This window comes from Patiria miniata, unplaced genomic scaffold (genome assembly GCF_015706575.1).
Source record: "Patiria miniata isolate m_02_andy unplaced genomic scaffold, ASM1570657v1 HiC_scaffold_5, whole genome shotgun sequence".
Classification (NCBI taxonomy): Eukaryota; Metazoa; Echinodermata; class Asteroidea; order Valvatida; family Asterinidae; genus Patiria; species Patiria miniata.
Window position 1 is genome coordinate 26940409 of NW_024037072.1, and position 27508 is coordinate 26967916.

The 27508-nt window shown below is 41.2% G+C and overlaps 1 protein-coding gene across 2 annotated transcripts; it reads right to left on the minus strand.

The window, feature by feature from the left end:
- Window positions 1–706: 706 nt before the first annotated feature.
- LOC119741927 (sushi domain-containing protein 2-like) lies at window positions 707–25566 on the minus strand. 2 transcript variants are annotated; one of them, XM_038217882.1, is made up of 19 exons: window positions 25376–25566; window positions 18161–18288; window positions 17449–17754; window positions 16458–16595; window positions 15108–15270; window positions 14396–14644; window positions 13419–13752; window positions 11862–12125; window positions 11595–11715; window positions 11307–11457; window positions 10827–10964; window positions 10278–10454; window positions 8987–9259; window positions 8327–8575; window positions 6431–6604; window positions 5803–5991; window positions 4380–4485; window positions 3332–3373; window positions 707–2185 (listed from the first exon to the last, which is right to left on the minus strand). In XM_038217882.1, exons 1-19 carry the CDS (start codon window positions 25464–25466, stop codon window positions 2137–2139), a joined length of 3342 nt encoding a protein of 1113 aa, XP_038073810.1. In that variant the 5' UTR covers window positions 25467–25566; the 3' UTR covers window positions 707–2136. The 2 variants fall into 2 exon arrangements, with proteins under 2 accessions (XP_038073810.1, XP_038073809.1); XM_038217881.1 differs by having other exon boundaries at window positions 708–2185; window positions 5803–6009.
- Window positions 25567–27508: the final 1942 nt, after the last annotated feature.

Below are 27508 nucleotides of genomic sequence, written 5' to 3' on the forward strand. Positions count from 1 at the left end.
AAATTGTCATTATAAAAGTTAAGGTATGGGGTTCACCAGGACCAATAAACTGTAGGGTTTCTTTTACATGAACACATCCTCGGCCCTGCTAGAAACATCCTGCAACGGAATGTTAATTACCATATTAAGTGTATTTTACAAGGGCCTAATTTTTTCCTCTTTAATATTGGTGTTGTTTATACACCTTGGAGACTTTCCGTAGGTATTGGTACGTACCTCCTCCCATGAACTCTGTACAACTTTCCCCTGTGCTTTCCTCCCACACCTACCAAGGAAGCAGGTGCAACTCGCAAATTGCTCTCATATTCGGATACCAATCGCTGCTGGGCGATAGGAAACATATTCAGGGATACAATACCGTCAATTTCTTTCATAAATAGAGAGTTGTGAGGCCGCTGCAGTCCAGGTTTGTAAAGATAAGGAATGATCCCTGATCTTAAAAAGACATTGAACTGAGAAAGTTGGATGACCTTGAACCCGGTAGTCGCGGTTTTGCGGAATAGATGCAAAGATCTTCTGATCAGGCCAGACGCAATGATTTTTTTCTGCGACCACGTTAGTCAATGAGCATAATGCTGATTCGTCACTTGGTAACGAATGGTTCTCGGACTTAATTTCCAGAGCCAATGAATCAAGGAAAAACAGGTGAAATTTATTTCATCCATCAGTACATACTGCAGGTCTTGATTAACCACGATTTAAGAAACAGACTACAGGGAAACAGACTACAGTACAAGAACAACTTTTTTTTCTTGGTTTTTCCAGCATCTTTGAACACAAAACTCGAAACTGGTCAGTGTATGTAATAATATTTCTGAAAAGTACAGCAAAAAATAATTACCTTAATCTAAATTACCTTTAATAATATAGGTTGAATGGTAAAGGTATGCGGTAGGGTATAATCTGCGCAATGTCAACGCAATATGCATTACATGGGTGGATGTAAAAAAATTCGAAGGACAACCGACGAAATTGAAACCAAACCAAATCTTTGAATCGGGTGAAATCTCAACCACACTTGCCCAAAAGTGTTGACATCGGATATTTTCGTCGGGAAAGAAGTTCAGCAACACTTGTCTAAATGTATTCGGTTTTCATGAAAGTCGTTATCCACAAACTACAATGCGTAAAATGCACACCACTTCGGATACAAACAAGAAAGGGGACTGAATCACACACAAATATTTTCACTTTCAATCGACTGAATCTATTCTAAGAACTGCAAAAATAGAAAAAGTAAAAACAACTTCTGTTAATTGTGAAAGCATCGTCGGGGAACCAGACTACAAGAATAACATTTTTCTTGGTTATTCCAGCATCTATGAACTAAAAACTTGTTATAAAATACCTATCCCCAAATCCACTCATTTCTAAAAACTCCAACAAAAGCAAATGTTGTATGTATATACCTGTAAGCTAACATAAATTGAATTGTGAAATACGAAAAAAAATAAAACATCTACCTTGAAAATTCTACACGTTACTTATGAAGGTAATGCACTCAGCAACTGTGTAGCAATAAACATCTTACCGATTAACCGACTCACAGATCCTGCACTATGCATGAACCCTCGTGCTCATTTGCATATTCACATAAATTATTAGACAATTATGAGCTCATGTAGTGATGTCATACAAGACAAAATTGTCTTAAATTATCAAATCACGCCGAGCATTTGTATATACTTAAAAAATGATAAAAATACAAATCTCCTAGTTACATATTCAACTACTGTTTTTTAGAAACTAAATGAGAGCGCCAACACTTCACACCGACAACACTTCACACTTCTAGTACATCGACCTCTGCTTTATACAATTTTTTGGGCCAGTTGTTAGAAAAATCCCCTATTTTCACTCAAACTTATGACATGGCTAGGCCACTGTCAAGTGCATTTCTGTCAAAAACATCATTTAGGTATACTCTGGTGGTTGACATTTTAGTTCTTTTATTAGAAAAACGATCATGAAATTGAATGGACTATTTTAAGAAACTGTTATATTGAATATTTAAACGATCAGCCGGGACCGCATGAAAAATTTCGACTAAGCACTGCAAACAAATCCATTTTATCATTCGCAGCTAGCCAAACGCCTGCTCGTCTGAAACTAGGTTGAGTGCGTTGTTGTCTGAACTCACACGCTGGGCACGGCCATTGCGGACGGCTGACTGTTATCTGGTTTGCTGTAAATCAAAAATAGAGTGAGAAAAGAGGTTCCATTTGCAGATTGTTCTTGTCATTCATTGAATTAAATGATACAGATAAAAACTGTTGCCGAAGTCATATTGAAATTTGGACTCTTTTACCTTACATGAACTATAGCCCCACAAGTGACCTGTCACTGATCTAATTACCTTCATTAGGCATGCACAATACAACCAATGAGTGTGTATTTCATAGAATTGAGATTTCACAAAACACCTGCACTAACTATGGTTTGAAAGACGCCCTCTTTTAATTCTTTGTTCCCCTTTTTTTTGGGGGGGGGGGGGTAGTCTATGTATAATAGACCCTGGCCCTCGATAAACCGTTCATCGTCTATGATAAGTAAACAGATTCGGCGATTAATTATGCAACTAGACTGCGTATGACCTCGAGAAACTGACCAATCAGCAGGCGCCTTCTATACGTGCGTAATGCGAGCTCCCCGCGTGCGTAAACATCACGCCCACGATGAGTAGCATTTTTTTGTACAGGTTGTTGTATTGCAAAAACGTGGCATAGACATTGACCAATCACAATCTTAGTCCTGATTTCGGAATGAAATGACGTCACGAATGCTTAGATATATCAGACGCTCTACCGGAGATGGGCTCCGTGGAGAATGGGTGATACTCGGACTAGGAGGGGGCATTGACCAATAATAATCTCAGTCCTGATTTCGGAATGAAATGACTTCACGCATGCTTAGATATACCAGACGTTCTACCGGAGATGGGCTCCGTGGAGAATGGGTGATACTCGGACTAGGAGGGGGCATTGACCAATTATAATCTTAGTCCTGATTTCGGAATGAAATGACTTCACGCATGCTTAGATATACCAGACGTTCTACCGGAGATGGGCTCCGTGGAGAATGGGTGATACTCGGACTAGGAGGGGGCAGAGTACACAACAACATGTGTGATTTTATAATTATTTTAACTATGAAAGCTACGAGTGAGGGACAGATGTTTCGATAACAGCAGATTACGCGTATTATACTCCCGGGGTAGAAAGTCAATATTTGGTCGCACTTTTCCTGTCTGCACCAGCACCTCCTGCGTAACATGTCCAATAAATCACAATAAGGGCCGGCTATGTATCCAGGATATCTAGGGATGCCTTACCTTGGCTCGAGATGGATATCAGTAACAACATCAACTTTCGAGCTGTAAACAAGGACAATAAGGGTTGTAAGTATTCTATATAATCGGTTTTGGCAGTGCTTCCGTTGGATTTCAACACCAGTGCTACTTAAATGTCTTAAATCTTGAATCAAGCAAACCGTACTTTAGCACACACATGCAAACCAGTTAATTGACACTTTACTGTTTACGCCCGACGCGATTTAATACAGTTCATCGTTAAAGTGTTTCAACCAACACCCATGTAAACATTCGAACTAAGCCGATCTAACACCAAACCAGAAAAAATATTGAAGTAAAAAAACTTATACAGTGACATCATGTGCACTCAATATCGCTGGTACACACATTTATCCTACATTTGTATCAACCCTGTGACTTTTTTTTTTTTTTAACCCTGTGATCTTTTTTTTTAATCGAAAGGTGAGTGCTGAGATAATACTAGTGCAAGAGTGCATTTATATTTGTTCCACTGATGCATCAGGTCTTCGGAAGCGCGTTCAATCCGCCGCAGTGGTAGAGGACCATTGATGATTCTCATCAAGATGAATCAGTTCCAGAGTTGGAAATTAAGGTACACGGATCCCAAACGTTCCAGGCAATATGCAAGCTAATGACAGCGCCCTCAACCGCCGCAACAGCTTGACCGCGCTTACCTAAGTCCGGGATGCGGTACTGGCACTATAGAATAGACTTTATGCGTATAACGGCCATCTTGGAGGTCTTCTTTTCGTAATTTTAATTAAGTAAAAATGAATGCACTAAATACCAGCAAAACAAAGGTACTGCCCTCTAAGATGGCTTACTAATACTAAATCCATATCCAGTTTCGGACCAGGGATTCTGTTGTAGTGGAGTCCATCACAAGGCTTCAGAATTCCAGTCCCAAGTCGATTCACATACTATTCAAACTATTGGCAAGGCATTGTTTTGTTATTCATCCCCTGTTGTTTAAGTTTTACTTGTGACAGCCCTCTCGTGATGGAATCGACTATAACGCTACGAAGGACGTCCAGCAAGACATGTCTACCTTTTCTTGACGAACGCGAGTATTCCAATAACGGCAAGGATTGCAACCAGCACCAAGCAGGAACCAGCAATGATGAGAGCCAACTGCCATGTTTTCAAGGCGGGATCTGAGAGGATTAAATTAACATTTAGGCCGTTATACTCTGATACGTTGGCAAGTGGCTGTTTTTTTTTTTACATTTGTGTGCCTTAGTCAGTAGTTTTCTCTCCATTTCTGTCTGTACCGAGTATCTCAGAAATTGTTGACCAACATGCATGCATCATAAAAGATTAGTTTTACATCGAAAATTGTTGCCCGTTTGAACAGGTCTTTTGTTAATTTTCAGTTATCCAAATAACAGAACGTGGCTTTTTTACAACAGATAATGCAGTAACCAACGGATAACGTATCACCAACCGATAATATCACACAAAAATTATGGATATTTTGTCACTAACCGATAATGTAACACAGATGGACTACACTATCAGTCAACATTATCAGCTGTTTCATTATCGGTCCTAAATGATAATGTTATAAAATTGATTGATATGTGACTACATCTCATAAATATTCATGATCAAATTGGAGCACGTTATTGGCCGATTCCGCCGCGCGTCCGGGAAGTAAAAATGATACGCGTCCTGGTGACGTCATCCCGGTGAGTATATAGCTCACTGCCGTGCAGTATTTTTTTGTGGTAGCACCAAAAATTCCCTCTGGAACCCGCCTCGTGGACATATAGTCTGTGGCATGTACTCTTTACGGAACTGTTGTTGTAGTCCTTGTAACTACTGGAGTAAAGACACCAGACTATTCCACTGACTGACGAAGAACGCTTGTGCTGAAAAAAGATGCAAAATCTACGAAGTCCGTTAATATCGTCAGTGCATTGAGGCTACTAAAAAGCAGTCAGTGAGGCTACTAAATATTTATCATGTGTAGTAAAACAAATACAGCAAGGATTATTTCTGGAAAATTGTTGGAATTACTGGTCCCCCGTTGTAAGTCAGCTTGACTACCTCCCTCCACTTCGCGTCGGGATGTAGTCAAGCTGACCTACACCTCGGGACCAGTAATTCCCACTACTTCTCCTCAAACCAAGCTGTATTTGTACACTACTCTGCCAGTCAATTTTTGGTACATTATCGGTTAGTGATACAATATCGGTCAATTTGTGTGGCAGTTATCAGTTGGTGATACGTTATCCGTTGGTTACTACATTATCAGTTGTAACAGGCTTCTATTTTGTTAAAAGGTTTCCATTTAATTATTCTACCCGAAATTTAGGTTACAAACCTCCCCCTCCCAACATACGGCGGGTACTTTGTGTTAATGATAGTGGTTTTGAAAGACGGCTGATAAAGTAATTTCTTTTCTTTGAAGACAACCCACAACTGGATTTTTCAAGCTACTTTTTAGGGGAACAGTTCATCTGTCAAACCTGATGGTTGCTTATAAGCGGTACAAGTCGGTACTTTCCCGCTCCATTGACCGTTCTCTTGGCACACCAATTCACTGTCCCCTTGCAAAGTGTATCCATCATTACAGGTGAACCTGGCTACTCCGCCCACATTGGTACTTGATACTTCCATCTGACCGTTGGCTGGTTCCATAACGGCGTCACAGATCACTGGGTTCATGGTGACAATTTTAAGATAATTTAGGATAAATATATTAACGATTTATAACTATAACATGATATTTATATTATCTATATTAGTGCAGGTAACGGGGCGTAAATCATGGGTGGGATGGGGATATCCCCCGACTTTTTGACCAGGGGGATGGTCAATTGAATCCCCCCCATGTAATCGAGTAAAACAAATATCTAAATTGACGGCCATTTTGAAATATCCAAGATGGCCGACATCCATTGGTAGGACGTTATTGGTAGTGTGTTGTTTAGATTTCAATATATCAATAGTATGAAGTTAATCTAATAATCATGGAAATTCCTCAAAAGGACAATGAAAATTCAAAGTTTATCATGCAATGCTGTCTTTGTGCTAGTCTAGTATTATATTAGTAAGTATCAAGTTATTCTTTAAATCGGAAATTTGTCAACGAACCTTGAACACAGATGGGTACGTCCCCGCTCCATGTGCCGTTCTCTTGGCACACTAGTTCATCTTCCCCTTGCAAGATATATCCATCATTGCAGGTGAAGTTGGCTACCCCACCCACACTGGCACGAGACACTTCCTTCTTGCCGTTGGGAGGTACAGCAAGAGCGCCACATATCACTGTGAAGAACAAAAACAAAGTAGACAACAGCCACCTGGACAATTAATTCGGTCTGCTTAAATATCAGTCACTTTATATGTGGCAACTTTGACTAATTTTGAAGATGACGTATAATTTGAAACAATTTACAACATCGAAAATTCAGTAAGGGGAGTCTCAGCCATAACAAATATCAGTACAAAAGCTCTGTCAAAAACCTGACGGAAAACAAAATCAAAAAGCCATCTGGAGCATCTGCTTCAAGCTGAATTTGATCGTCAAGGTACGACTCTACAATCAAATGACTGTTTTGTGCCATATTTTTTACAATTGTCATGTGCGGATCCGCCCTAGCTCTGTCCCCCCCAAAAAAAATCATAGAAATTCCTTAAAAACAATGCGACCCCCAAAAAATAATACTGGTAATAATGTCCGCATGTGCACAAAATACGGACAGAGCCAGCTTGGTTAGGGGGTATTTGTTATTTTGTACAATGTGTGTGTGTGTGTGTGATATAGTGTTAAAAATCGTCAAATTTGATCAACGCCCCCGTTGAAAGTATAGTACGAGCCGAGCCCCCCCCCCCCCGCCCCCACCTATTGATTTTCGAAATACAAGTGTCCAGAGAAACAAAATTTGTCTACATTTCAGATTGTTTTGCTGATGAAACCCCCACCCCCTGCGAAATTCCTGGATCCGCCCCTGTTAGCATATAGGAAGCTTTTCACACATTTCGATTTTTACCATTCGCTCGTGAATTGAAACAATTTATAGGCATATTGGCTGACAAACAGAGGAGAGAGTCACAGTTTCTACAAATATCTTGTCCCTGGCAGAATCGATAAAATGTGGAGAATTGAACGGCAAAAGAAGGATCGTTTCCAATGTATTATGAGGTTTGTGGGCGTGCTAGAGCCCGTAAGCAAACGGTCTTTTCCGTATGCTAACCTCATTTTAACCTTTATTTTTTACAGCTAAAACTCCCTTTTTAAAACGTTCGATGCTGAAGATTGCTTTCAATGTATAATTTGTATAATCTTCAAAACTAGTCAATGTTTTCCACATTCATTTCACCGATCTATCGGGACCAGCGGCACAATGTGCCCCCTAAGAAAATGTCTTATAACTCGAGAATGCTTTGGCCGATAGGTAGGTGGTAGAAACATTTAGCTCAAGGTATGAAATTTCATAACCTAACTTTTATCGGCGGTCAATATTGTATGTCATCACATTCTGTAAGATGTCCATGGTTAGCAAGGCTACAAATTAAACAACATTAAACCTATCTGCTTAAGACAAACATTCATGGTCACGCTGGGAATCCAATATGGCCGCCACTAAGCCGCTTCAATTCTTCACCATTTCTTTAATTCTTCACCCTTCTTTTTTTCTTTAATTGGGGGTACCTTTTGGACCGTTTTTGGATGAAATAAATGCAAAGCATTCATAACATCACCATAAGTTATTCATTAGAGCCTCATTTGGTTGAACGAATTTAAAGTTTTGGACAGCATCTGGAAAATGAAGATTTTGCCCAAAAAGTGGGTAAAGCGCACGCTGGCGATGACTTTGGATACAACATTGTTTTTCGATGGAATACAACCAAGTCGTCTTAATAAAAATGTAAAAATTTTGCCAAAAATACTTTTTTTGACCAATATCTGTGCAACCAAAGTACTATTTCAATTTACAAAAACAAGGCCATTTCACACTAGAGCTGACATTTTGATTCACACTTTACCTAGTGCTGCACTTTCGATGGCAGTTTTGTAGCTATCCACCGCTCCCTTGGTGGCCCTAGCGATGTCTTCGTTTCCAGTCACGATAAAGTCGAAGGCGCATCGGGTGTCGTCGCCGCAAACCTCAAGAACGCTGTCATTAGCGGCATCACTCGGTGACCAGAAAAGTGGAGCAAATGTCTCATCGGCGTAATCCGAAGGAACCTTGCCCCTGGGATATCTCAACAGGGAATTCTCTGGCTTGATTTGCCCTGATGAGAAATAAGAATTGCATTGCACACTTTAGTCTTAAAGGACCATACCATAATAAGTATTGTTATAACAGATTCAAAGTCGTTTGACCCACGTCTTGTCAAACAAGTACAAAGTGGTACAACCCACGCCGGCCGGGTAGCAGCCGGGTAACGTATGAAGACGGCTATACAGTACCGTCCGTACACCCGCCACCCGGGCCGTACTGGTACCTCGAGAGTACAGAAAAGGAAATATACAATATATACAATATATACAATATATGGCCGAGTGTCCACCAACCAACCAACATCAATCCCACGACGTGTTTCACACCGCCGTGAGAAAAATCAAAGTCAAAAACAGGCACACAAGACTAAATGTGCTGATGCTTTTCACACACGAATTTTCATATTATCGGACAATCTTACATTTTTGACCGAACTCGTAGTGGATCTCCTCCATTGTGGCATTGGCTGTAAGGACGGTGCCGTCTGGTCTTTCGAAGTCGTCATTTTGTTCTCCATTCCAGTTACCATACAGTCCTCTAGTTCGCCCTTTCAGTTCCTGCTGTAGTGCGGTGAACACGTTGAGCAACCCGGACGCTGTTGAAACGACTAGTGACACTCCACATTTGAAATTCACGTGGATGTTCTTGGTCATCACGCCCGAGTTGTTCGCCTCCCGGTAGAAGACCGTCACACCTAGGACAAAGAACATCCACAGAATCGTTGTGTGAATCATGGCGTGGCTGATTTTGTTTTTTAATATAGGTTTCTCATCTAAAAGACTCACGCATATTATGCTAACATGAACATGTAATAAACTCGTCATCGGCGCTAATTAGAAAATACTTCTCAATTAACGTTTTCAAGTTTGCTTTCTATCTGAAGCTAGTTTTTGAAGCTGTTCCCCTATCCCCACCTGGCTCCCATTGGAAAATAAACATGTAAGGAAAGCTCAACTCTTTACATTTCATGGCTGCTCTTTAACATTCTCATTGCGTAACTCAATACATGTATTTGATTACCCCGAAAACAACACTACTTCAACAATAATTCATAAGTACTAAGACAGTTTACCCATTCCTATTGGTAGAGAGCCTGCCATGTGACTGGGTTTAAACGGCTAATAAAGACCGGCTTGCTGGTCTTAAACACTTTCCCAGTGTCATATACAATTTTGACTCCTATAAAATCCGGTGCGTAGGCATGCGCAATACTACCGGTGAGTCAGCATTTCATAGCCCTAAATTCACAATTCACCAGCACAGCTGCATTCTCTGCGCCACATCACTCAGTACGCGTGACGCACGCCAATCTCCATATACAATTTTTTTTTACCACTACTCGCGAGAGGGACATGCCATAATATAGCTTGAGGGGTGTCCAGAAAAAGGCATGAAGTACAATCGTTGAAAATTAAACTAATTTTACTTGTGTGATTTCGGCTGGGGTCATTATCAGCTTCCAGACTCCAAGCGGTCTTAAACATAGTGTTTAAAACCGGTCAAGCATGCATTCATTCTCTTACGAATAAGAGTGGGACCAAGCTAAGATTTACAATCGATATCAATAACCACGCCTTTGAGTAAATCGTGCTGTGGAGTTTCGCGCAAGCCAGTGCGTAACATTAATTCAACACATTTCCAAAACTTGAAAACGTGAAATATCTCCAGACATTAAAGTCTTTCATGCTCGATTAAAGTCTTAGTTCACTCACCTTCCAACTCGACTCGTCTGATCTGTGTCTCTTCGAACTCCATCATTGTCCAGTCACTGTCGTTCCCTTGACGAAACCACACATCGATGCCCCGTCGCTCGCTGACTTCAACATGAATCTGGTCCGATTCGTTCCTGTGAAGGGCCGCCAGGGCTGTTATCACTGTTGCTTTACCACCTGAAGAATCATGTATCTTATACATTTATCATCATAGTGCTGTTATCATTATAGAAATGGAATAATTTTCATTGAAACTATAAATTGCATTTTTCACAAATTATCGCAAGAGTCATAAAAAATAAATGCAGAATTTTGATTCACTGTGGCGTTAATTTAGTTATTTCAGCTATATCCCATTTCTAAGATAGTTTGCATTTTTTTTTAGAATGCAATCTCTGAGGGAAAAAAGATACTACAGGAAACAGTGTTGATAACTTTAAACTGCGAGAGTACATGTCGTATAAGAATTATATCCGAAAATAACTGCTTGAAACATTTCTGTTCAACTCATACATGCACTATCGATACCTTTGTTTAGACGGACATTACCTGGCTGTAAGACGGCCATTCTCGCTTGCAGCTCCAGCAGTCCACCACACGTCTCTAGCAAGGTGTACTCACCCACACCGTTGAAGGTGTACTCTATCCCATCCAATGTGAAGAGGTGGGGATCTCCAGTACCAATGGCTGTAACAGTGTGAGCAAATGGAGGATGCACATTTTTTTTTCGGCAACCAGGTATAGTCAGTTGTCATAGTGGTTTGACTTTCAAACGGGGGGGGGGGGGGGGGGGGGGGAGAGGGATGTGGTATGAACACCGCAATATTTAAAATCAATACATGTGTATATACCAACGTCAATGTAATGCGTAAAGTGTAGAGATTAGAGCTCAGGCGAGGCACATCATGTTTTCGAACATTGCAACCCGATTCTTGATACTAAGGGAATGTTTTAACCCAAGATTTTGAGTTTATGCCATTTCGAGGCGGATGCGATCAGCATACTGTCAATTGAAAATAAGTTGCTCACCGGGCTGAGGTGGCTCGTAGTCTTCGCAGGTTTGAGAAGGACGAATGTAAATTTTGTACTCCTGACAAAACCACTCCGAGAATATACAGCAGTGTTCCATTGGTAGAATATCCCAAAACCAGTGAGAGAGGTAGGGAACACGACCAGCAAACTTAGACAAAAAGTCGAAAATATAATTCTTGACAAATCGACTGGTTAAGAATACGACTACAAGTTGTAAACCGGAAGGAACAAAGCAGCCGACATAGCATCCCAACTCTTTAATTTGGAAATCGAGTTTAAACTTACCTTATACGGTGCAACACCCCCATGATGTCTTCGGTGTGCAAAACCACCGCCAGCAGACCTTGCTACGTCAAGAATATTGTCATCGTTACCATAGCAACACTCTTGCCCACCTCCCAAATCACTGGAAAAATCGAAAACGGTTCATACGTGAATTTGTGTACTCGGTTATTATTATTATTATTATTTTTATTGTTGTACCAATTAAAGAGATCTCCACGTGGCTCTGTTAATGCTTGTCAGTTTGAAGTGATTGTGGACCACTCTTACCTGGCTGTGTCGGCTCTTACACAGTACACGGCACCAGGCTTGGACATCTCGCAGCTTCCTGGAGAATTGCATAGAGGGTGCTCACTGAACCGACCAGCATCGACCAGAGCCTGGGTCAGCGTGCAGGGGCACGGCTCAGTCACTTCAAGGAAGTCCAAGTCCAACGTAGCCTCTGCCAGCCATCTATCGCACCATCCTGAAGGGCTAGGGACTGGATAGAGCCAGTGGAGGTTGTGGATGTCGCTCCACATGCCTGGTTGAGTTCTTGAAAACATCAGTCAAACACGTTAACGGTTGAGATTTAATTATCAAACCGCTTAATACTACATGCTTTGCAATCAATTTCAACTCAATGTACATTTTTTTTTTGTGCAATGCGAAATCCAAACCTTGGTCCCTAAGGTCATAATGCAGAAACAAACCTGGAGAAAATCAAATGGGAGCTAAATGCTTAACATGGTGTTAATGTTGGTAAGGCAAATAGTAATTCGAAACGAGCTGCCGAAACATTTCAACTCTTGGATTGTGAGCCTTGGGAAGTACTAAGAAGCTGAAGAGAAGTAAAAAGACAATACGAGCACACCAGGGCTCTTAGTTCATTCTCTTAATGACAATTATAAGAAATCATTGAGGATAATCAAAATATTGGATAGGGTGCTCCTTGTTTATAACGTATACGCCATCACAACGCATCATTAAGCCAGATTTGCCTTGAAGTAAACTCAATCGCTTTCACCGGAAACTAAATCAAAAGCTGTTTGAAAAGATTTTGTGCCATTTTTCTTACCAAGCATACCAATCACTATCGTTTTCACTCGACCGTTATTAAATGAGAGCAATACAGGGTGCGTCCAAAAAGTGGAACCCAAATCCCCCCAACAATATTTTTCATATTAAAAAAAATATGTAGCACCAAACATAATAATGACTGGAAAGCCAATTTAATAAGCTACTCTAAGATGAAAAAAATACTTAAATTGCTCAATCCGTTCAAAGAATATCACCATTTAAACGCAATGACCCTAAAACCTGGTTCGTCTAAAAACAAAAGCAGTTTAGTGTGTATTTTGACTGTTTGGAGCAACAAAGAAAATGACACAGAATGTACTTGTTTCAACAACTGTAAATCACTGTAGTACACTATATCTTTATTAACAACCCTGGCTAGGCAAACAATATAATTTATAAAATCCACTTTTTTAAAAAGACGGACTTTCAAAAGGACTTTGTTGAATATTTTTGACTTTTAAACTGAGCTTCATCGCTGGTGATATTTGAAGACAATTGTGACGACGATTCTTGAAATCGTATTTTTAGACAAAAGAGATTTTATTGTGTTTAAATGAAGATATTCTTTTAAACGGATTGAGCAATTTCAGTAATTTAAAAGTAAATTTCAACAATCTAAAAGTAACTTATGAAATTGGCTTGCCAGTCATTTTTATGATGTTTGGTGCTACCTATTTATTTAAATATGAAATACAATTTTGGGGGTTTGGGTTCCGCTTTTATTGACCCACCTTGTACCAAATGAGATCAACTTTGCCCAAAACTTACCGTTCCGCTTCATCTTGCCCTTGTATATATTGAGACACACGGATAGCTCCCACCGTGTACTGGGCGCCACTCGGTGCACGGGGCCGGATGAAACTGAACCGACCCGCGCTGTACGGCACTGTTTGTTCTTCGTTGATACCATACAGACTGTACACAAATGGCATCTTCACCTCTCCTGTGGCTATATCCTCCTCGTAACCATGGACAGAGATACTAACATTTGCTGCGTAGTCTTGTAGTAGCTCAGTATCCCACGTGATCGTCAGCTCTTCCTTGTTCAGCCAATCGGTTGCATCCAATCGTTTGACACTTGGAGTGACATCCTCCGGACTCACTATGTAATTCGTGTAAAGAAAGAAAGGTACAACTGTCGAAAATGTTGACTGCTGTGATGATGTGGGATATGGCTGCTGTGATGTGGGATATAAGGGGTTAAAATCAACATATCACACATCATAGCAGTCAACAATTGTTTTGTTATATCGTGCTGATGCGTCAAAAAATAATGATGTTTTTTTAACTCAAGTCTTCCAAAAAAATACTGCTGTTTACCATTTTGATTACTGTTCTTGCCGAACAAACCCTTCACGTCGCGCAATATAATTATGCAACGCGGTGTATAATGATTTATATGCAAATTGAATGCAATGAATATGATGTAATTTATATGCAACGTGGTGTACCGTAAGTAAATACTCCTTTTTATAGACTAGACACGTGGCTATTCTAAACCAATGGAATTACAGTATCAAAGACACGATATAACAAGACGATTTGTTGCACTGCTTATATTTAGTACATACATATATTTCATTCTCAAAACTATGCGTTATTCAGATTGGTATATGTCCAAAATTACTGTCCAAATCAAACAGATTGTAATGATATTGGTAAGCCAAAATTTTGATATATACAAAATAATTGTATATATCAAAATATTTTCATCGAGTTGATCGATATTCTGCTGTGATAGTTACGGTATGTGAATATTCCGGTGAAATTGAAAGATTCGCCGCCATTAGCTGACATCTTAAGTGGCAGACGGCCGACTTCAAATACCAGCGGGCTGACGCATCTGGCTGTGGTGTTAGAAACCAACTGCCCGGGTACTTCAGCATCAGCGAATCGGCACACGATGGTGGAGGATTCGTCGAGACACGGTCCGGAAATGTGGACGATATCTCCACCGAGCATAGAGCCAGAAACGGGGAAGACAGCCAGGGATCCTGATCGGAAGAAACAAAGGTTGTGAGATCCGTATAATCATTTCAATAATTAACTCTGTCATGTACTTTTCCAAGCAGGCTCATGCTACTCCTTTTCCCAAGGGCGGAACCAGGAAGGCCAACAGGTCCCCCAAAAAACGAACCCAATTTTTTTTTTTTTTTAAAGTGACGTCGCAATAAAAGCAGGCACTACGTACAATGCCATCTTTTCCTTAAAAAAAGGTAAAAGTGGTCAAAAATTGCCTCAGATCGCACCAAAGAGCATCTAGAATTCAACAAACTTTCGGGGCCCGCTTAAGGGCCCCGAAATCCACACCGTAATTTTGGGCCCACTTTTTTGGGGGACCAAAATTGTTTGTGCCCCCCACATAAAAAAAGGTGTTCTGGATCCGCAATTGTCTTTTCCACAAAAAAAAACCTGTGCGGATGACAAGAAGTGAGTTTTGTATTCAATTGCCCATACCTTCGGAGTTACAACCAGAATCGACGATATCACTGCTGTCAATTCGAAACAAAAAGCGCCCTATGGTGCCAACATTCGAATCTTGATCGATGTCAACGATTGCGTCTGTCCTGGATTCGGGAACAGCGTAGAATGTGAAGCCATCGCCAGCATTGAAACCAACCTGTAACAAAAGAATACAAAGATAGTTGCATTCCCGTTTCATTTCATTATACTTACTGGATAAAAAAAACTGAATCTTCACATAACAACCCACACTATAACCGAATTGTCTGTTTTATTTTATTTGGAATACCACCATGAGGCAAGGATGAAATCATCCTATTACGTTTAGATGCAAGTCCCTATAGTTGATTAATAATGTTATTTAAATAATGTTATTCTTGTTGATGTACCCTTAAGGAGAATTGGTTTTCGTCATAAGATAGACCCAAGGGAGACATCGGACGTCACAACTCCTATTTAGAGGCCATGTTTTTTAGCGTGGCGATAGGCCAGTTCGATTGCTCTTGGCTCAAATATATCAATAGAACAACATTCGTTTGGGTAGGATAAGGGACAATTTGGGGCTAGGGGTCATTAAAGTAAAACAAAAATGTGGTGCACAACACTATATAGGCTATGTCTCCCTAAGGCACCATTTCCCGTAATTATAGTAATTAATGTTATTATAATAAAATTATTTTCTCATGCAATTCGCGTACAAACGATCCAAGACATAGCATTTTACAGGGTCGTTGAAATGAATTGTTTTTTAATAGGAACAAACTTTTTCTGCTTCTGTTAAATGTATGAAAACTATTTAACATCCCTGTTTGGTTAATTGATTAAAAAGAGTACTTCTTTAAGCATTTAAAATTGTCCATGCTTTTCTTGACAACTGAGGGCGCTGTTGCTGTGATGTCATTTCAGGAAGACACTATTCAATTCAGGGGTTTCTTGTTCAAATGTTACTCAAACATTTGCTCATGAAAAACATTTGTGGGAAAAGTTTGTTCATTGGCTTATTAAAGCCATGTACTGACACCACAACGAATAACCAAAAGAAAACAGAGTTCACTACACAAAATATCCAAATTCTGGCAATTTTTGGTGCTGCAGGTAACATAGAGGTTTCTGCCCTAAATGACACTACACTTTGGTCATAAATATGGAAATTTGCATGAATTTATAAGCATAAAAACAAAAGAGGCACCAAAATACCCATGAATGTGGCAAAAGGAAAATTGAATATAGGGTTAAATGGGACACAAAGGTGCGTTTTCAAGGATTGCTTAAAAAGAAATTGCATTCAATGGCCCTTTAACTCTTTAATTTATGCCGATGGAACTGTGAGCGTCGGAGACTTACTTGGGCTGGTATACCGCCCAGTCCGTTTGAGCTGTTTCCACCGCTTGCTGTGCCGGTCGTCCAGCGAATGTCTTCATAGTTGTAAACAGCAAAGGAATGTCTCCCGTTGGTCACTAACAGAGCCTGAAATGTGTTTGTCTATAAAGGAAGCAACACCAAATGTTACATGGCCTATTTGACTCGTCTGTACAAAGGAAGAAACACAAGTTGTGTTAACCAATAATAGTCTCTATCTTGTTCCCTGAACTTTCTCCTTCATACACCAGCGAGCCTGACAAGTAGTCCTACGGGAAGTCGGACTCATATCAGGTGTGTTTGCGTATGTTTATGGTGTAAATTGAGGACACACACGTGCAACATCATCGATTATTCGAGGACAAGAACCAAATCGAGGACGACCTCGATTAGAAAACGTGTACAGAACCAATGAGAGCTGTTGCGAAAAAGTTAAAGAACAAACAAAGGAACAGGGAAGAGGAACAAAAGAAAATCCTCGACTAACGCCAGAAACAAATGTGTGTGTGTGTACAAGCTTTTGGACGGGGAATGCCAATGGCGAGTTAAGGCCTCCTTTTTTAACTTATCCCTCTGCGTATACATTTTAAACAAACGTACCCGCCGGTACATCGATTTGCACAGTATTTTCCCCATGCAACAGCTGGCAGCGGTGTAGCTACGGGGGGCTGGATACGATATTGCTTGTCCCATAAGGCAAGGCTTTTACCAGCCATCATTCTCACGGGGAATGGGCATAAATCGCGCATAATTATGTACATGTATTTATGTGTTCATGCATACACACGTTTGATCAGGACCCCTTAGTCAGATGGGTATCCACCCCAACCCCACCCCAATCCCACCCCTTATCAAATGTCTTAAGCGATGGTCCCCCGTCAAAAACAAAATGGACAAGAAATAGCCGCTGCCGGTGTGGCCTCTGCATGTTTGATCTTTATAGCCCCTTATCATTTAATTCTGTATTGTTGCTTACTATTTGAAGGGCTTCTCCACCGGCTCCAAAAAAAGGCACTTCATCCCAAGTCACGATGAACATCCAGGATGATGAAAACTTCGACTGGTCGATAAAAGCCTGCCTGATGATACCATCTGCTTGGCCAAATAACTCTTCATTGCTCGGAGTACGGTGGAGTTCACGGTACGACACGTTGCCTCCAAACCAGATATTAACATCACCCCAGAATGCCGCCACCACTCGTCTGTCACCATCCAGTGGAAAAGGTGACGGGGTATACTGGGAAACTTGGATGAGGAAAGATATCACGCCATTTGTGTTCACCTGGAGTTAAAGCCAAACAAATATACTTGAACGTAGTCGTGAAGTTTTATGAACATGCCAAGAAGGTGGTTTGGTTTCTTATGGAGTTATCAAATAAGAAAAGTTTAATGAAAAGCAATTCATTATGAATTGATTTTTGTGTGTGTTTCCAAAAGGGTATAAATCAGGTTCATTAATCATACACTGGTTTGAGATGAATCTGTATACTATGGTAGCTTTGAAGGGACATCTCAAAAGGTGAATATCGAAGTCAATATTCGCATCCAAGTGATTTCCCCAAACTCTCAATTCCTTACTCTTGAGGGTCACGTGTGCACGAAGCCTATACTGCCCCTGTTACAACACAAACTGCTAGTTTTTGGCTGTATCGTTACTGAAGTGACATATGCGACGTAGGCCAACTTACAAAGAGAGAGTCGTGGTTGTGATCGAAGAACGGGAATGGGATGGTGATTGGAATCTCCCCTGAACTCCCATCGTCATTTGGTGGAAGAAATGAGTCTCCTTCTCCAGCGCCAAACGGGAACAAAAGTTCTATTTCGGGAAAAAGGAAAAGGGGTTGCATTAGAAATTGAAACATGTCATTTGTATTAAACACTCTACCAGTGTTGTAGCGAGGCCACAACCTCCGAGGCCGAGGCCAAGGCCGAGGCCACAACCTCCGAGGCCAAGGCCGAGGCCGAGGCCACAACTGCGAGGCCAAGGCCAAGGCCGAAGCCACCACCTCCAAGGCCAAGGCCGAGGCCGAGGCCAGCTATCAAAACACGTAATAAAATATAAATCACTAAAACAAGGCTAAGATTATGTTGGAGTTTTAACATCTTTTTAGTTGAATTCACTGAGTTTTGGAGTGCCCAGGCTTACAAATTTATAGCTTGCAATGGGTTTCCTCTTGTAGGGAGTCCGGCGAATTTTATTTTTTTAAAGAAAGAAATCTCAAGTTTTGAATCACTGAAAGCAAATTACACAACAAAATCAATGGCGTTTGAATCAGGCTCATAGGTGTTTGCCCTTTGGAGGTACAACAATTTAAATGGCCACATTTTGAGTTTCTATTCAGTAAGATTAACATTATTTACTTTTAGCATGTTTTATAAATCTTATTTTCAAAACCTATCAAAATGCTTAATATCATAGGAATCCCCAACAACTTGATTTTTGAATCAGGTTTTTACCACTCATAGCCAGTGGCGTCACCAGACTTTTCAGTCTGGGGGGGCACAGGGGGGGGGGGGTGCACCAGCATTTGATGGGGGGGGGGGGGGGCACTTAGGTGGATACGGATCGCCGTCCTGGGGGAGGGGTCTAAGGGGAGGGGGTGGCCCCTCCCCTTTGGAAAATTTTCGCATACGGAGGATGGGCTAGATGCACAATGGTGCCACATTTGATGCTAAATTCGATCTGAAGATATCTCAAGAAATTGCTATTTTTGAGGTAATGATTTTAACAACGCGCAGAATTTTGCAGAGGATAGGGGGACACCAGCATTTGATGGGGGGGGGGGGCACCCGGGGGGCACTAGGTTTTCCACGGGCCCCCCTGCCCCCCCCCCCCCCCCCCCCCCCCCCCCCCTTGGCGACGCCACTGCTCATAGCCAAAAAGTTACGACCCCCCCCCCCCCCCGACCGTCGCACTGTCCAGGCGCACGCCGAGCAAACACCGCGATGCGACCAGACAATGCCAGACGGCCCGCCGTTACGCACGGGCAAAGCATAGTTCCAATCCCGCTCCACACAACGGGATAAGTGTCCACGCATTATCACTGTTACTCTTCACATCCAGTCACCGTACTCTCTTAAAAAAACAACCCGTTAGTGATCGATAATGGGCTGCCAGTGCATGACTGATTGTTCTAGTACAAATGTACCACTAGCACTCGTGGTGTGCCGTCCTGGAAGGCCATGACCATTACTCGCACTATATGTTTCCCTAGTTTACAAATACCCAATACAGAAGCCTTTCTGGAACACGTCAGGCAGCAGATACGCAGGGCCAAGAGTTCGCTGGTACCCACCGCTCGAAAGATTGCGCTGGGAACTTAATATAAGGGCTAATTTCTTTCACACAATTTTGTGTAGGAAGTACAGGCGTTGCAAAGCATTGTGGGGAGCTAACTGCCTTCATTAATGCACGTACGTTCTGTGCGCAGGGTTGCTCGAAGAAATTCACGAAGAAATTAGACCTTTTCAAATTTTTTTTTTACCGGTTTACAGGGTGAGTAAAAAAAACCCGAAACCCCAAATGTCCGGACTATCGTTTTAGCGAAGTTCTGCGTGTAGCGTGTGGCACTTTTGCATGTGCGTTCTTTCGGCAGAACGAAAACAATTCAACACACATCCCTATGTGATTGTTTTCGTTTTGCTGAAAACAACAACAACAACAACAACATTTATACCCTTTTGTGATCCGTGTACAGAACTTTAAAATGGTGGTTGTGTTTCGGAACTTTAAAAAAAATCGTAACTTAAAAATAACTTAAAAATCACATGGAATGATTTGAATGATATGTTTTCCAATTGAAAGCTTAAGAATTGGGCTTTCATATCCTAGATTTTAAACGTGCTTCATGCAGATCTTCACTTAAACAATATTGTCCCGACGTTTGGGTTTCCTTTTATTTCACTCACACTGTATAGGGCGGTGGATATGAGCGAAACGCGAAGGGTCGTAACTTGAAAAGTACATGTAAGGGTAGGTCAAACCATTACACAGTGTGCATTGCATTTCGTGTCCACACAGAAGAAGTGACTCCGGTATAGGTCACTGGTTAAACAAAATGTACCCCAACTAGCTCCTAGGGTGCAGGCCAGTAAAGTAGATCCAGAACTGCCGATGCCGGCAATTTGCCTTAGCCGGTCGATTTGTGACGTATACTAAAGCCCACCGCACACCTTTCTGATTTTACCAGTTCACCCGATCACCGGTACGGTATTTTTCACCGCTACGGAGACCCATGTCATGACCGACTTAGTTCTATAATCGGTCACGATGACAAAATGGCAGCCGTCAATTTTGAATCAAGTGACGTCCTTCGTGAATCCGATTGATTAACATAAATATCGCGTCCGGTAAAGATCGGAGTGCTACCCGCACAATTTTCCGTTGACATCGGATCTGGTGAAATCGGATGCTAAAAGAAATCAAACAAGTTTGATTTCAATCAAACAGAAATCAAACAAGTTTGATTTCATCTGGTCGCCTGGTTTACAGACAGGTCGGTCTGGATTTTTTTTCAGCGCACACCTCTCCGATCTGCTCCGATGATCAGGTGAACTGGTAGAATCGGAATAGTGTACGCTAATGGAACGTCTACAGGCAACCGTCTTTGACCTTGTTGACACATATAAGTGAAGGCCAGTAAACAAGTGAAATTCGGCAATATGTTTATGAAAAGATAGTAAATGGAGGCAAAATTATTATGTGCAGTAATGTTTTAGTCACGTGGTTTATAGCGCAGTGTGAGTTTCGCGCAGGGCGGCAGCGTACAAGATTGTGCGTGCAAGCCCGTTTGTAGGCTCGCACAGTCTCCGGTCAACGTTACCGTCCGCTGCACGGTGAAAGCATGTGCCGGCGTGGATGATAGGCTACCCCAAAGCACACGGCTTTTTCTTGACACTGGTGCGGAAAGGAGCCCGGCTTCGCGTTTTTGAGCGACGCATTTAAGCTCTGGCAGGGATACATTTCATGCAAGACTTATATGCCAGACGGCCAGAGCTTATTGTGTTTTCGCACTTGTTTGCTATTAGAGCATTTTGTGGGCCATAAACTTTAGAATTTGTAATTAAAGAAGGTTGAAAGCCGTGAACAGGACTGCGCTCGTATTTCTGTTAAATTCGAATGAAATTTGGCACCATTTTTTTTTTTATTTTGCGATTGAGAGTATAATAGGCTTCATTTTTCAAATGACGATGGTTTAAAATATTTTAACATCATTGACCGGTGTTTGAGCGGCAGTTTACTACCCACGTGACGGGCTCTCGGTCATTAGGAATGGGAAAACTGTCTCGGGTTTTTATGAATAAATAATTATGAACCAAGTGCTGATCTCGCGTGATTTCTAAGTAGGAGTTGTAAAAACAAAAGTTATCCGGTCTTGGTATATTTTTCTCTTGCTGGAAAAGGTCATCAATCATGTCTGAGGGCACCACAAACCTGATATTTAGGTCCGACTACAAAGTTCAGCTTTTGGCGAGTAATCAGCATGGACCCTGGCATTCCCTGACCGCTATTTCTTTCTGCAACAAAACTTTGTAAATGTTTATGGTCATTATGCGCATGTGTCAGTTGGTATGAGGTATCGTGACCGCCACACACGGACTTTGATTAATAAGCTTCCTAAAACTGAACCCGGACACAGAGTTAACTTGGATTTTCCCGCTTGATAAGGTTATTGTGTTTTGCCGGGTTCACCGAGAATAGATAACTAAATGAAGAAACTTGTGAAACAAACATCCGGGTCAAAAATTATTTGTCTACGAAATTAAACTCCCAATTTAATATGAAGAAGACGAAGTAGCACGACGGGCGCTGTCGATGGTTCCCCAAGACCAACTGCGCCGATCATAATGACACCGTGGCCCGTATATATAAAGGCAGCTATCAGCTGAGTCGGGAAATTCTAGAAATTCACTGGACTATTAATACAAAAATATACTTATTTACAAGTAAATCGAGCAGGGTCAAATATCGAGACTTGCGGCATTTAAATTTTCCACTGGTTCCCATGAACTACATTTACTGGGAAAATCTAGCCACTTTATCAAATACTAAAGTTGATTATTTAAATACGCTCTACCTCAAACCAGTGGCGGTTCTACAGGGGGGGGGGGCTACGCCCCCCCCCCCAAAGAAAAAATTCCATAAAATGTAACAATGTGACATGTAACAATTTGACGGACATAGGAACGGTCTCCCCCTAAATGAGAAAGGTGCATTTTGTACACTTTTAGTTAATATAGTGTGCCTGATTGTAGGATTTTATCAGCGGTCCCCATTGAAAATATGGCACGAGTCACCCCCCCCCCCCACGTATTGATTTTCAGAGGCCTAAGTGTCCGAAAAAAATAACCGGTCTACATTTCAGCACGCCTCCTTGAAACAAAATTATGGATCCACCTTGCTAGGCCCCCAAAAATATTGGCTGTAAAACCGCGCCTGCCTCAAACATTTTCTGAATAATTTTGGGCTACTCCAGGAACATGTTGAATTGGTTCTTTATTTTCCTGTTTAGCTTTCAAAGGTATAAACGAATCATCAGGAAAATTTTACTATACCAAGTCATCTAATGGAATTTGTTGCCTAGGATCAGTGGGGAATTACAGTTGTCGTTTGGGCGAATGTATCGGTCATAGACAAACTTAGTTTACATGTATTGGTGACGAAACCAATTTGATAATCTGCACGTTCTTAATTTGAAAATTCACTGGGCCTGTTTGTTGTACAAGCAGATATGGTCCGGATCAAAACTCCATTAATTTCTTTGGCAACCTTTTTTGGGACACCTGGATATAAATCGATACAAGATCACCAACCTGATAGTCTGCTAATTGTGTGGAACTCACACCATACCGTTCTTTCATTTTACCCTAGTTTTCTTGAGCATGATGTTTTGAAACATCTCGTAACACCTGTAACTTAGAAACTAGATTGTGTTGGTGTTCCCTCAGTGACTTTTCCTGATAACTCAACTTGGGCAAAAGTGTCACACCCAATGGTAATCATGCTTCTCTACCATAAAGCAAGACGAATTTTCTAGAATTACATAATTGAAACGTTCTTATGCTGCATTACACTGAGGATGGTACCTTGATGTGTTCAATTTCTGTGTTTCTATTATCGAACAAACCTCACAATCAATGCTACTTAAAAAAAAATGCATCTCTGTCACTCCATAATGTTACTGGGTTACCGTGTTCACAGATCACAAAATAAACAATGCTCTTGCTATGGTTGATGCATTAATATTTGCCAAAGGTATGCAAAAATAGGTTAACAAGTACAATGATCAGTAAAACAGTAAAGTACCGGTACATAACGGTTCAGCAGTTGTTATTGGAAAGGGGCCCAATACATACACGGACCCTTTCAAACACATTCGGAGCCTTTATGGTAACAAGTGGAGCTAGTTTGGGGGCAATTGATGCCTAGAAAATCTGCGCTATATTTCTATTTAATATCAACCACAGTAACTAAGTTTCCTTGTAGAATGCTATGTTTATGATCGGGTAAGACGGGCATTTGGGGTTACGAAAGGCATTGAAACAGTAATGTAGAGGAGGCCATTCAAAAGTCCAGAACAACTCAGTCTTCAACGAGTGTCTGCGGATTGATGTTTGCATGGACACAGTGCTTTGTTCATAATTGTCTGAACAATTTCGTAGCTATCTGTAATCAAATACATTTAAGATTAGGCCTCAGATTGTATAACTTTTTTGTATTGTATACTGATGTGCTCCATTTGTCATTTTCGGACTATTTATGCGGTTTTGTGTGAAATGTTTATTTTACCAAATTTGAAATATCAAAATGCTTAACAACCGTATATTTCTCATTATAATTTTTTTTTTTTTACGGCAAGCGAAGAGAATCTTGTTCAACACATATAACAATTAACGTTTTCAAGGTATCATAAAATGAGCAAGTGCAGATACATATATTGTAGGCAACTCTGTTTAACATTCACACAATACTATTGTGTTTCTCCCAATGTTATTTTGAGACATGAATTTTCGTAATCAATAACAGTGAAAACGAATCTGGTTTGTGCATCATACTAGTCAATGGAAAACATAAGAACGTTTATTATTTTCTTCGTGGACTCGAATAAATTAACTTGAGTTTCAAGGTACAGTGATTTGAGGGATGTCACCAAACTGGTCCGCATGCTTGGACGTCGCTAAGATGGGCCAATTAAGGGGGACGGGGCGATTGCCTCCCCCCGGAAAAGCAAAATAAACTATTAAAAAGGGGGGGGGGGAAGAGATGTGAAGACATGATATTTGCTATTAATTTAATACACATTTAACAAAATGGGCGTATGCAGCAGTGTCAATGAAGTGGGATGGGCAAATGCTCCCCCGCCCACCCTCGACAAAATGATATATTGAGAATATTCCAGTAGAGAAAGTATATACAAGGATTTTAGGGGGCAATGTGCTTTGCCCCCCCCCCCCCAGGCGCGGTTCTAGAGCCAATACTTTCGGGGGGCTAGCAGGGTGGATCCAGAAATGTTTTCAGGTGCTGAAATGTAGACCAGTTATTTTCTCCGGACCTTTAGGCCTCCGAAAATCAATAGGTGGGGGGGGGGGGAGGCTCGTGCCATATATAAAAATGCACCCTTCTCACGACTTTTTATCTAGGGGGAGACCGTTCGCACGTATTCTTACATTTTGCTAGTGCAATTTTTTTATGCTATTGGTTTTTTTTTGGGGGGGGGGGGCTAGACAAAAAATGGGGGGGGGGCTTATTTAGCCCCTAGGACCCCCCCCCCCCTAGAACCGCCACTGCCCCCCCCCCGACAAAATCCTGGCCAGGCCCATGTCCGCTTGTTTAGACAAAAAAGTAGCCCCATTGTAAATTCATGATTTGTTCACGCCTCATAAAGCAACAGCTATAGTCTTACCGTTTCCACCTGTCGAACTAAGAAAACATAACAGAAAGAAGATCACACCGAAGCGCTTAGAATGTTTCCTACTGGACGTGGCGGTATCCATCTTGCCTCGGTGACGCAGTTAACATGAATGAAAAAAAATACCAAGCGTGAAAATATTGTAATTTATTTACGGATTTATAAGATCCGTCTCCTTTGTTCAACTCAAGGGGTTGAGTAAATAATGACCCATGACAAAACATGCGGTTAAAGTTCACGATTGCTTACCTATTAAGGATGATAGACCCTCCCACTGTGATAAGAAAAGTGTCTATCACCACGCAGACAAGAGAAATGAAATTGTCATGTTATCGTGTGCTTGGATACTGAAATGTAATTGGTCTAGGACGGCAACCTGTCTGGACACTAACAATGCATGTCACAGACTCATCAGGCGGATATCCAATAGATATAGAATAAATATAGATATATAGATTTATATATAGATCGGCAACGGGTACTGACGCGCCATGCATTGTGCAACAAATTGTCGTTCTCTCATGGGCGGCGCCATTTTTCAGCGCGTGGAGCAAACGTGCGTTACGCGCACCTTCACTCCCGTAGGTTTGTGCACAAAAATGTATTTTTATTTCCGTAAAGTAGCATTTTTTTACCAGTTTTTGTTATGTCTGCAACAAAATTTATCATGCTTAATCTAGCTGGATATTCAACTTTTTGAATATTCTTTTTTACCTCGTATTTCCCATTCGTTTTAAAATACTTGTGTACACGTTGCTGATAAGTGTCATGCTTATCTAATTGAATTGAATATAAAACATTATTCAAAAAAGTACGAGTACTTCCGAGTACAAAATGGTCTCCGAGTACTTGTACTTGTACTTCCGAGTACTTGTACTTGTACTTCCGAGTACGAGTACGATTAACTTGTGATACATGTTAATTACTTGTGATACAAACTAGGGATTGACAATTCTTGACAAGCGAACGTGAAAGGTACAACGTGCAAAGTTACGGTGGCCCTGGAACGACATTTTAGTATTGACCTTTTTAATGTGAACCTTGTAACCTCTTAATATTTACGTTGTACCTTCACAATATGCACGTTGCACGTAGCTTAATATCGCATTTTAGAATGTGTTCCTTCTAAATGTGAATGTTCCAACTTGTTAATGTTCACGTTCGATCTTGTCAATGTACACCATTGATCATGCTTGATGTCAACGTTGCATCTTGCTTCTTCGCAATATGAACCATGTACCTTCGCATTGTGAACGTATGACCTTGCATCTTGTTAATATCATTGTTGAACCGTCCTCCGCAATGTGAATCATGCATTCTAAAAAGTACGAAGTCCTTGCCAAGCCCTATAGTTAGACAACCAGTTATGATGGAGTTTCAATCTGACGGCTGTTTAATGTCACTTAACCCGCCCATGGGCGTCTACCTTGTAGTGATTTTTATCATGACTCAAGGCTCTCTGTTTTATTTCACTTATCTTTTATAATTCATGTTCAGGCTTACCATAACCCACATGCATCCTGAAGCAAATTTGTCATTGTTTCAAATAACCCGATATAATCATTTCAACCGTTTACTGTACACAAATTTATACCGGTTTGCTTTCTGAATGTAATGATTTCTTCTTCCTGTACTTTCATCTTTGCCATATCCCAATAATTTTTGACTCGCCAACAGGGCTACTTACCAAATAGTATGAGGAACCCCGCTGTTTTGACGAGCATTTGGTTTTCGGGCTACTGCTAAGTCGAACCCTACATACCCCCCCCCCCCCCCCCGGATATCCGCGCCTGACCGCAACATGAAGAATATTCGCAATTGGCTGACGACCAGTCATGTATGCATGAACTCCAAGCAACACGTGATTCGCGCTCAACGCAACGGTGCGGTCGTGATGCAGCGCTCTCTCGCGGTGGCGGGTTATCGCTGCAGCGGGTAATCGCGCATTCAACCATAAAAAGGTCTAGCCCCTAGACAAGCTCGAGTATGTTGCAGGTGTATGCACTGAATAAACAATTAAATAATTGACAGAAGCCACCTGTGCCCCGCGCGCTATCGCTTTTACAATGATTGACGGGATTGACGTGACCGTTGGTGAAATCCCCGATATTTCCCCGAAGGAATCAA